The sequence below is a fragment of the Colias eurytheme genome, chromosome 17 (genome assembly GCF_061535395.1).
Source record: "Colias eurytheme isolate Ceu_HAF_F1 chromosome 17, ilColEury1 Martin Lab GWU primary, whole genome shotgun sequence".
Classification (NCBI taxonomy): domain Eukaryota; kingdom Metazoa; phylum Arthropoda; class Insecta; order Lepidoptera; family Pieridae; genus Colias; species Colias eurytheme.
The window spans coordinates 2,782,069-2,794,127 of NC_142996.1; the positions used below are offsets into that span (position 1 = coordinate 2,782,069).

The following is a 12,059-nucleotide window of genomic DNA, read 5'->3' on the forward strand; positions in this document are numbered from 1 at the left end:
GAAAGGTCGTTACAACCGAAGTCGTTATTAATGAAATCCACTGTAGTTCATTTGAGTCAATGTTAAAATGGCTGATTGTATTGTGTTAGGGAGACAATCAAGTTAGTTGGGAAACTGGGGCGTACTGACAGGCGACACTGACTATACTCACAATAAGGTGACGTATGTAGGCCGGATGAATATTCATATAGGTGCTTACAACGTCTTGAGCTCATGGACTATGATATCAAAGCGGGTGTGAGAACCCTTATAATGCGAATATGTTTTTTACTACAATATTCTGACCGAGAAACTGGGAAAAAGATCGGAACTTTAGATGTTGAAATTTGTTTTCAAATTTTAAGTGCCGAATTTATTTACCTACCCTTTTGCGATTTTCAAACGGTGGATAATATATTTCTATGAGCTCTATTTAAGTGCTCAAATGTAACAATTGATACATTTTTAATCAGTAACTAATTGAATTGTCTAGGTCATTTTTAAACAAATTTTTCGTTATACATACCTAATCAATAAACAGATTTATCATCATGACAATTTATTGTATGAGACCGGTCCTCGTTTTCGCTTTGAAGGGCACAGACGAAGTTATTAAATTCATCTCTCGGTGGACTGTCAGTTCTGATCAGGGAAAGATTGAAATTACAATTTCAATTAATTTAGCTTTACTGAAATTCGATTCGTTACAAATTTCATTACGAAGGTTTATTTAGAAGTAAGTACAAAATATAATGTAAAATTGATTTAAACGAATTTATATTACCTTATATAAAGCGAAGGTATTGATTTATAAACAGCAGAATAACAATTCATAATTACAATACCTATATATTATATTTATCCAACAATATCTAGTCAAAAATTTGCCCAATGAATTTGCAAATAAGTGATCTGTCTCAATATTTTTAATAGATTTGATTTATTGTTTAGATTTTTTTTATTTAAATGAATTTTATTGGGTTACATACTCTCTGGTGTAGAAAAGGTGACAGGGTAAAAAACAAAATGCGATTGCACAAAAAAATAACCTACATTTAATTTAAATGATTATAACTGTATGTTCACTTAAATGTGAGTATTATTGTATGCATTTTAATTTTATGGAAAGCATGTTATTTTTAGTGTGAGGTAAATTGTAATTTAAACATTATTGTTAAGCGATGAAGTGACAACTATATCATAGATTACACAAATAATCCCGGACCATTAAAAGGGGATCTACCTACTTATTGTCGATGCGTGCATTGCACTTCGTAAAATTTAAACGTGTAATGTCTTCAGACGAGTTTGTTATCATAATTGTGAATATCCCTGCTGAATTTGCATTTAATTAAAAATACACGCGTCATTAATGATACAGTTTTCATCTAAGGATTTTAACTCGAGAGTTAAAATGGATAGAACGTGTTATATGGGTGGACAGCGTTATATTAATTTGTTATCATGAAGCATACAGTTTCAATTCTTTGAACGGTAATGATTTTGCAGACCAAGATTTATTTATTTTTTTTGGTCAAATGACCAAAGAATTCAACGTTACAAAAAAATGCTAAATTAACGAGCTTCGAAGGTGAATTCGTACATATTGAGTTGATTTGTACCTATAAAAAACTGTCTGGTCAAGTTTTTGTAGATTTGTCGAATTATATTTTCCTGAAGACAGTCTGATGAAAAATAAGTCAGTCTTCCTAGTTAAAATAAATCGATAAAAATTGAAATGTAGGAATTGTCGTTTGTAATAGAAGCAGTGATAATAGCCAAAGTTCCTACAAAATCTTTAATTGGACGTAACGGGTCCCAGCCAAATACTTGCTCAAATTTTATTGTACTTACGCTTAATTTATGAGAGAGAGATTACAAAAAATATTACAGATTGTAGTTTTCTTGTATAAATGAAGAATAATCCATCATGCTGGCAATAGCCAAAAAAATTGATCAACTATTTTGCTGGGACTTTTTATGAATTTTTGTATTTTTGGAAATTAAATGATTTAGCATGACAATTTAAGTTATCTGCTGATTGTTAAAATAAAGAAAAATCTCAATGTAAGTTCATTACAATTTTAAATACATGCTAGGGACAATTGTTGTACATCTTTATCATTTTAATAATGTTGTGTAAAAGAAATTTGATCTATATTTTTGTCGTATTTAATATAAAACTGTAACTGGTTATTAAATTATTTTATATCAATTATTAAGCAACTTGGACATACAATACATTTTTGAATACAGATAATATTGTACTTTCCCCTAAAGGAAAGTTTTCAATTTTTTAAGATATTTTTCTGTGCTATTTATAATAAACTATATAAAGAAATATATCAAGTGTTTAGATCAACACTTCTTTTATTTCCCGTGGACTATTTTAATTATTTATTGGATGTAAAAGTTGCTTGTTCAAGACCAGTTGTTTATATCTAATACTTTGTTAGTGAACCAGTGTCTTCTATCAACTGTATTTTTTAATCTAATGCATGTTACTTCATACAATCCTGTTATCTTTGGACAGTGGTATAGTTTTATAGAGGTATTTGGGAACTCAATAAAACTTTTACATTTACAGATGCGTTTTATTTGTGTTAGTTAATAAATTATTAAAATCTACATTAGTGTATTTTAGAAAAATGTTTATTTTATTTTTAATGGTTTACATTTTAGAAACAGTTTCAATACCTAAAATATCAAAACATTTTTGCATGACTCGAGCGGTCACTTCACACAGCATTAATCTTTCGTAGAAAATCTTCACAATGTTACCACTTTTGTCTTTCTCTACACAATAACATTTGTCATAGAATTCTGTGAATGTTGATGAAATTTCATACAGATATTCACATAGAGAGTGTAGAAATAGGTCTTTTGATACTTTCAAAATAACTTCTGGGAATCTGAGTAAGACTTTGCCTAGCTTCCACTCTGCTTCATGTGTTAGTTTTATACCTGTTTTCTCAACTTCTTTCATTAAGGTATCCATAGATACTTGTGCAGTTCTTGCTATTGACTGAATTCTAGTCAAAGCGTACAATAAATATACTGCAGTATTACCCTTATCATCTAACATCTTATCAAATGAGAATATATAATCATTAATTCGGTTATGTGAAAGATCTGCATACTTAATACAACCATAAGCAACAGCTTCTTGCGCCTTCTTTAATTCTTCTGGTGTTAACACTTTATCGCGGCCCTTCTCAATTAGTTTGTCTAGAGCTCTCTTTAATCCTTCATCCATCAGATCTATGAGTTTGATTGTATCACCAGATCTGGTTTTGAATTTTTTCTTATCTTCACCTAAAACAACTCCAAATCCAACATGCTCAATTCCAGGGTGATCGTCGTCAAGGATGCCAGCCCTACGAGCGCAAGCTTCTATTATAACAAAGTGATTATATTGTCCATTGTCAGTAACATAAATCAATCTTTGTCCCTTTTCCTCATGAGCTCTCTGCTTGATAGTGGCCATGTCTGATGTGTCGTAGGTGTAACCGCCATCAGACTTTACAATCGTCAACGGAATGCCGGTCCGCTCCTCATTTCCCCACATGATTAATCGACCGTCGTCTTCCTCAAGCAAGCCCTTCTCCTTAAGTTCATTCACAACAATCACCATTCGGCTTTGATAGAATGATTCTCCGCGATCAATTATGCTGACGTTAAGTCTATCATATACTTTTTGGAATTCTCGACGTGACACGTCACAGATAAGCTTCCAAGCAGCTATGAAGTCTGGACTACCCGACTGTAATTCAACGACGCAGGAATAAGCCTTCTTCTTAAACTCCTCATCTTCATCAAACCTCTTCTTAGATTCTTTGTAAAATGCTTGCAAGTCAGATATTGGAGGAGATACAGTTTTGTAGTCAGGGAATTTGTCTTGTAGTTGTGCTATCAACATACCAAACTGTGTACCCCAGTCACCAAGATGATTGATACGTATAACATCATGATTTAAAAACTCTAACAATCGGCTTATACTTTCACCAATAATTGTAGACCGTAAGTGACCAACATGCATCTCTTTAGCAATATTTGGTGAAGAGAAATCTACAACTATCCTCTCCTGTTTCACAGGAGGAGGCTTCACTCCATATTTAAGGATACATGTGAGCACATGCTCTGCAAAAGGTCTGTTTAGGTAAATATTTAAAAACCCAGCGCCTGCAACTTCCACTTTTTCAACTAAAGGTGATGTTGGTGTTTTGTTTAGAATATTGTTAGCCACTTCTCTTGGATTTGTCTTAATATTTTTAGCTTTGAGCAATTGAGATATGGGCATAGCAGAATTGCATTGATAATCACCAAATTTAGGATTATTACCAGACAATGTAATGACAACGGGCGGGTCTTCTAAATCTGGATAAGCTGCGTCTACAGCAACCGTAAAAATGTTTTTTAATTCATCCAGGACACTTAACGTACCCTCTATAGAGTTTATGTCAGTGATGAGCGTAGGCCTTTTTCTGGGTTCCCGTTTCGCTACTTGGGAACTTTCCGCTTTGATAGCATTCTCCAAAATTGATAAACGATGCTTCAATTTCTCATTTTCAGAGAGCAATTTGTCAAGTTGTGGATCAGAAACATAGCTCAAATCACCTTTGATGAGTTTATCAATTTCCTTCTCTATAGCTTTTACTTCTTTCTCGGCTTTTAAAGTTCTAGCTTCAATTGCTTTAGTATTATCGTCCGACATTGTGATTAAAGTTATGAATTAATCAAAGTTGTATTTTCAATACAATAAAAATATTTAAAATAACAAAATATGTATCGTGATGTGGAGGTTACTTTTGCCGCATGTTGACATTTAGTTTATTCTTGACAGTGACGTGTTTCGTGTCACTCGTTTTACGACAGTTTGGAAATATATCCATAGATAGACTAGATCGAAGTCTGCTTCGTAATATCTTTCAGGCTTTCAGTAAGCTTTCAGTATTATGTTGGAATTATTAAAAAGTAGCATATTAATTTATGCGATTGACTTCGATTATCGATCACTGCTAATTTACGTTTGTTAGGTTTTGCTTTTGATTCCATTGTGGATTCCCACTGGATTCCTAAAAATTTGACAATATTTCGTTGTCCTAGCAACCAAGGTCAAACAAACAGCGCCAAAATTATATTTCAAAAGTGGCAAGTGGCAATGATATTACAGTGCCACAAACTTATCTGACCCGGTGGCAAAAACTGGAACTACGTGCCGCCATTTTGAAATGTCACATTTTCACAGACTTTTCATACCGAATATTTTGTTTAAATAAAAAGAAAGCGACATCAGTGACACTGTCACCGGGTCAGATAAGTTTGTGGCACTATATAAAGAATTATTAAAATAAAATATTATGCTTTTTATAAATACACGTAATCAATTATAGGTTTCACGGTGTATCTGTGAAAACCGCAAATTTTGTTATATGTACTTTCTTTCGATTATTTTGCGCTTTTTATAGCGAAGATTAAGTATGAAGTAGGTATTCATAATAAATTCGAAGGTTAATAAACCCATAATATTACCAAAGTGTAATAACTATAGGAATGGCTAAAAAACAAAATGGGTACGAGTACTCGACGCAGGACACAAAAATCCCATACTGGCTGGGAGAAATAACAAAGTAAACATATTTATTAAATTTTTGGCGAGCATAATTTCTCATTTTGAATGATTAGCTGTTAATGTTTAACATTTATTTTTCAGAGATTTAAAGGAAACCCATATTAATAATTCTGTAGATAATTCCAGTGATTGGAACCTCGAGCCAAATAACGTTAATTTTGAAAACTATACTAAAGATAATATAAGGTACGAAAAATTATGTCAAATAATTATTTTTAATATACCTATGAAGCTTCTGTAATATAAAATACTTAATAACAAATAATTGGACATTCATTGTATGATTATTTTCTTAGATTGATCCGGCGAACTTCATTTGATCTAGATTTATTATTGAAGCCTGAATCGCAAGCAGTTGCACATTCTGCAGGAACACTTCGCTACAATCATAGTAAGGGTAAATAATAGAAAAAAAAATTATACGCTAAATTACTATTATAATATTTTATTTGGATATTAATTAGTTAGACCGGAATTAAAAATATTGAAATTCTAAATTTCTTAAGTTCCTATACCTACATTCATAGTGGGTTTGTAATAATTATTCAATTTCAGGACCAACGCACAATGGACGACAGAAGAAATATTCAAATTTTAATCAAAGTTACAACGGGGATTCACAAATGGAGATCAGTAATGACTTTTTATCGGATCTCCTTCCACATTATGTAACACCGAGACATAGAAGAATCGATAATTCTATTGACAATGATTTTCATGATGTTATAATTGGCACCAGTAAATATTTGTTTTGTTATTGTCATATCAATTATCAATTTCCATTTATTAAATCCGTTAACGTAACTGCTCTTTCTAGGAACTCGAGAACATTTAAAAAATAGTAAAAAGATACCGAAAGAAGCATCCTTGTTTACGAATGACAATGCCACACAAAACACTTCTATGAATAATTATTCAAATAAAGCATCCTCCGAAGTTTCTGTGCCAAAACAGGGAAATGAAAGGAAAAATAAAGATTTTATTATACCTGAGTTACCGGAAGGAAGGCTATTGGAAATAAAAATATACTCAAATTGGGGTGATAAGTTTTTGGTTGGGTTAAATGGTATTGAGCTATTCGATAGTAACGGGGAAATTGTATTGGTTGAAAAGGTATACTATAGAGATTCTGGTCTTATCGGAGTTGTATAGCATACATAATATTCGTAATAATTTAATTTTAAGGTATGGACAGATTCAGATACCGGTGATCATTCAAAATATGGCCAGGTGGATAATTTAATAGATGGGATTGTTCGTACCAGAGACGATAGACATACATGGAGTGCACCGGCACCGCAAGGGTTACCGATTGCATTAAGCGTTCTGCTTGCCAAATGTACTAGGCTAGCTTTACTGAGGATTTGGGTATGAATATTTACTATTTAGTAACTTACGTTAAAGATATTCCGGATGGATCGAACGATAGATCGAGAGATTGTTATAGCTCTAGAATAGAGTTAATTTAAAATAGAGCTTTGAAATTAAAATAGAGACTTAATCATCCATCCTATCATTAAACAGTCTAGTAAATCAAAACTCTATTCTGCCACTGATTCTTAAATGACAAAATATAGTATTGTGTGCTTTAAGTAACTCTCTCATAAGATGCGAATGAAGATTACAAACGTAATTATTTTTGTTATAACAGAATTACAACAAATCCCGCATCTACTCCACCAGAGGTGTTCGTTTAGTTCAAGTGAAACTTGATGACCAAATTATCTTTCATGGGGAAATAGCAAGAGCTAGCGGTGAAGTAAAAGGACAACTACCCTCGTTTGGAGACGTAATTATTTATGTTTAAGATGACAATCTCGAGATTTTCAATTAAATTTTGCCCATGCATTAAAATGTATTTTTTCACAGACAATCCTTTTTACCAAAGATGCAAGTATACTGGAAGCTGTAATGATAAATGATAAAAATTTTCAAGCATTACTTAAAGATAATGAACCAGTTCCTGAAACGAATACAGTTGAAAACCGACCTCTAACGGCTAATGGCAAGAAAAATAATACTCTAATTAATATAAAAAAAGAAAGTCCGAAAAGTAATGTAGAAGCAAAATACATTGCGAAAGAAATTAAATTGACTCTTTTATCAAATTGGGGCCAGAGACATTTGATTGGCTTGACGGGTAAGAAATAATCGTTAAATATCATACAGTTTTGAAAATGAAGACAATAACTCATAGTAAATTGGAAAATAATATCGTTTTAATTACGGCTGAATTTATCATTTGCTCTTCATATTTTCGTGAAGTGTTGTTATAATGCATTTTCAATTTACAGGAATTGATTTGCTTTGTAACAACAATCCTGTAACTATAATCCGTGGTTACGCGTATACGAGCTTCATTGTTGAAGACGAGGCTAACTTTGAACACGGCCTAATAGAGTGCAAAAGTCTTTTCAATGGCAGAAACATTACAACAGAATTTGAAGATATGTGGTGTACCAATTTTATGCCAGGAACTAATTATTGTCATATCATTATGGAACTGCTGGAACCTACGGAAATAACAGGTAAAAAACTTAGACATGGTTGTCGATACAAATCTATAAAGAGCTTCTTGCTTGTCTGTCCAGACTCCTGGATTTTATAGGCCCATTGATGATTATAGGCCCAATAAGTTAACCAAAAAGTGCTTGAATAAATATTTTAAGTTCAAAAAAATATGGGTAGACAATAATATTGTTACTACTATATTACTTGCTCTGTGATCGTTACTTTCAGGTATTCGAATTTGGAATTACAACGCCAATATGGAACTGTCATACATTGGCGCGAAACATGTGCGCTTGTCGCTAGATGGCACCGCTCTACACAAACGGCCGTTACTTTTGAGACGTGCGCCTGGAGAGACGTGCTATGATTATTTACAGCACTTTGAACTTGCTTCTATCGATGATAGGTGGGTTAATTAAAATAAAAAATAATTAATTTTAACAAAAGTACTAAACCTCATTCAAATTTAAATGGGACCACCACAAAAATACAGACGAATTGAGAACCCTTCTTTATTTAAGTCGATTAAAAAAATAATTTGGTTCTAATTATGCGATCTTTTTTGTAATTTATTCAATTCTTATATTCATTAGGATTGGCCCATCAGAGAAAAATGCCTTCAATCGGATAATGTATGAAAGTAGCCTTACATTGGGAGCTCCCACTGGTTTTGTGCTGCAGATAAATATATTCTCCACTTGGGGAGATCCATATTACGTTGGACTTACGGGGATCGAGCTTTATGACCCACAAGGAAACATTATCGATGTAACAGAAACGAGTAAGTATGAACTGCTAACATGAGTTAAAAATTCAATAACATATCCAGAGTATTATGTTGATTATTGATGTCTTATATTATGATCGGTATTATACGTAAAATACCATCATTACGAAAACGCTTTATATCTCGTTTTTATCTAATGAGTCAGGACAGTGTTACCTAGAGAACTATTGATGTTACCAGAATTGTAAGCATACCTTTTTTCCTGATCCTTGCTAATAATCCTATTTTATAACATTAAATCGTCCAATATTATTTACACTAAAATGCCTACAAAAATTCCTTTATAACAGACGTTTGTGCTCAACCGGCGAGCGTAAACGTTCTTGATAGTCTAGCGAAGGACGTGCGTACACCGGATAAGCTCATAGATGGGCACAATTCTAGTGCAGCTGATGCACAGCATTCGTGGCTCGCACCTGTCTTACCTGACACTCTTAACAGGTAAGGATCGTAGGTTCTAAACTAGCGTGAGATTATGCACATACCTATAGTAGAGATGAAAGCGATTATTACGACTCCACATGTTCTGTAGTACATACTAGCAGTATAAAACTACTACCGTACTGAGTACAAACTGAGTGTTGTCCTGGGTCACTCATTGCTTGCAAATATTTGTACAATGTACGAATGTTTTCATCATGCAAGGAAAAACATTTGCAAGTGTCGTAGGTATTACACCCTGGTTTGAATATTCGTGTGAATGTTAGTGACTGGCATTACAATAATACAATACTAAACAGAAACAGGATGAGGTCTCTATTTGTGACGTCTTACTGTTCTCCATCTTCTTACCTTTATAACAGTTTAAAAAAACTTTCAGGGTATTTTTCGTCTTTGATGTCCCAATCTGTGTCTACGGTATGAAGATATGGAATTACGGCAAAACACCAACTCGGGGTGTGAAAGAATTTGGGGTAAATAATTAGTTAAAAATTAAATAAATATCCACATTTTGATTTGTTACACAAAAAAGATTCATTTTATATCATTTCAAGGTCCTAATGGATGATCTGCTCATATTTAACGGAACACTTGATATGGCCAAAGGTGAGCCTATAATCTCACAGTGGATATGTTTCCAAGAGATAGACTTTGTAAATCTTACACCAAGGTATGTTTTTAATTTTTATTGATACTAATTTATAATTATCGGGTGCTATAATAAATTATTAACATTTTATAGTCTGTCCACTATAAGAATTGCTTTTTGACAGCTCGACGGGTGATACCAGAAGTGATGTTCAAAAGATTATCGATTGTGATACCATTTAAATTATAAATTCAAAATATTATCATAAATCGAATCAGGTACGTAAATAATAATTACAACGTAAACGTACTAATAAGATATGTAATAATAAGACCATATATCTATGCATTGTATGTTAAAACTAAACTAAACTAATATTTTATTATTTATTGGTTTCTATCTTACAATTTGGTTGTCTTTACGTTTAAATTATATAACATAATAGAAGAGTTTTTCTGTATCGGATATATTTTACAGAGTATTTCTATCGATTATTATAATCTATCGACCCATCATTGAATAATTCTGTGTAGACATCACTAAGTGGGCGGGACCTGTCCATGAAGTACGATAATTATTTGTATGACATTTTAACATAGACAATACAATCCTACATAGGCGTGAAGCTGTCAAAAAGCAAATAATATAATGGACAGAGTATAATAATTCCTTTATATTATTTTAACCAGTTACCTTTTTTGTCTCTGTCAGCACATTTCACTTTATTGTGCCGGCAGAGGAGTCAGGAAAGAATAAAATTTGTAAATTGTTATAACAAACAATAAGTATCAAAATTTTTAAAATAAGTGAGCAAATTTCATTAAAAAAAAACTTTTTTTACAGTCCCTCTGATGCAAGCCAACGTATGACCACAAGTGGATCCGGACAATCAGTCGACCAAAATGAAAGACCATACACGAGCGTATATTCAATACGGTCAAGAAAACAAAAATAAATGTTCTCAGCATTAGATTTAGTTAATAATATGTTGATGTTTGCAATCAAGCTTGTGATGTTTTGGAATGTTTGAAAAATGTATTTTTGATGTTGCGTGTGATAATATATTATAGTTTTTTTTTAATATAAATCGAACTTATTGATTGTCTATGATCATAAAAAAGTGGAAAAGAAAGGCGCGAAGTTTAAAAATAAAATACATTATCTGAAGAGAGTTATAAATGTATTGTGTAATTTTTCGGTGTGTTTCCTTGAGATTAATTATTTTTAAGTTATAGTGTTTGTTTTCAAACTCAAAATCTTAGTAGGTAGGTACTTTCAACTTACTAAATTTCAAATCAGACTGAGCATCAGCGAAAGGTAGTCAGTTTTAGTTCGAGCTTACGTTTTCTATAAAGCTTTTTGTATTTACTACTATAAATAAATAATTCTCGAGGTCTATACCTAGGTACTCTATTCAGATGATCATGTGATTGAAAATTGTCCCCAATATAATATAAGAGAGTAGGTATGTAGGTAACTAGTTGGTAATAAGTATAAATTCCTTGTTGTTTCGTGTAAATTATTGACTACTAACAGTTAGAACTGTAATAGGTAAATCAAAAACAAAACAAGGTTAATTGCAGCTAATATTGTAATTATCTCTCTATTTCTCTTATTTGTCGTTTGAATGTTACGAGATTATCAATGTACTTATTATTTTGTAAGCTATGATTGCAATGAAATGTAAAAAAATACTGAAATAAATAATTCTGTGAGCGCATATTATTATTGTCTTGTAGATAATTTTATTAGTTAGGTATACCGCTTTATCTGGATATCGTGAAACTGGTAATTAGACTGCACACACGCCAAATATTTCTATGTTAGTATGTTAAAATCCTTATGTACCACATGTTACTGGACACCTGTTAGAACATATTTTTTATTGTATGTCTCAATGTCAATTATAATTGTAATATTTCATTGCCGTTTCAGCTACTACCATAAAGTTTTGTACAGAAATAAAAGCAAAATTTTGTATCGAGTTGTTATATTGACAAAACCCATTCTACATAATATCCCAAAGCATAATCCAAGCTGTGAATCCAAGAGACAAATTAGGTGTTTATATAAATGATACACCTAATCTCTTTTTAGAAATAATTAGTTGCATATTTGAA

General features: G+C 32.1%; 2 protein-coding genes across 2 annotated transcripts; one reads left to right on the forward strand and one right to left on the reverse strand.

Moving 5' to 3' along the window:
- Positions 1-2,362: 2,362 nt before the first annotated feature.
- ArgRS (arginine--tRNA ligase-like protein) lies at positions 2,363-4,820 on the reverse strand. Its single transcript, XM_090111954.1, has one exon. It carries the CDS (start codon positions 4,691-4,693, stop codon positions 2,651-2,653), a length of 2,043 nt encoding a protein of 680 aa, XP_089968080.1. The 5' UTR covers positions 4,694-4,820; the 3' UTR covers positions 2,363-2,650.
- Positions 4,821-5,532: 712 nt separating this feature from the next.
- LOC149901069 (protein KATNIP homolog) lies at positions 5,533-10,894 on the forward strand. The gene is made up of 15 exons (XM_090111994.1): positions 5,533-5,609; positions 5,693-5,797; positions 5,908-6,008; positions 6,167-6,349; positions 6,429-6,724; positions 6,797-6,979; positions 7,263-7,400; positions 7,481-7,751; positions 7,906-8,139; positions 8,351-8,528; positions 8,716-8,903; positions 9,200-9,350; positions 9,730-9,823; positions 9,905-10,020; positions 10,783-10,894. Exons 1-15 carry the CDS (start codon positions 5,533-5,535, stop codon positions 10,892-10,894), a joined length of 2,427 nt encoding a protein of 808 aa, XP_089968120.1.
- Positions 10,895-12,059: the final 1,165 nt, after the last annotated feature.

Bases quoted from the DNA above. Each gene is read 5' to 3' on its own strand.
- ArgRS (XM_090111954.1), bottom strand. From the start codon at position 4,693: ATGTCGGACGATAATACTAAAGCAATTGAAGCTAGAACTTTAAAAGCC.
- LOC149901069 (XM_090111994.1), top strand. From the start codon at position 5,533: ATGGCTAAAAAACAAAATGGGTACGAGTACTCGACGCAGGACACAAAA. The intron at 6,725-6,796 runs GTATACTATAGA...TTTAATTTTAAG, and splicing joins AAATTGTATTGGTTGAAAAG to GTATGGACAGATTCAGATAC. The intron at 8,904-9,199 runs GTAAGTATGAAC...CCTTTATAACAG, and splicing joins TATCGATGTAACAGAAACGA to ACGTTTGTGCTCAACCGGCG.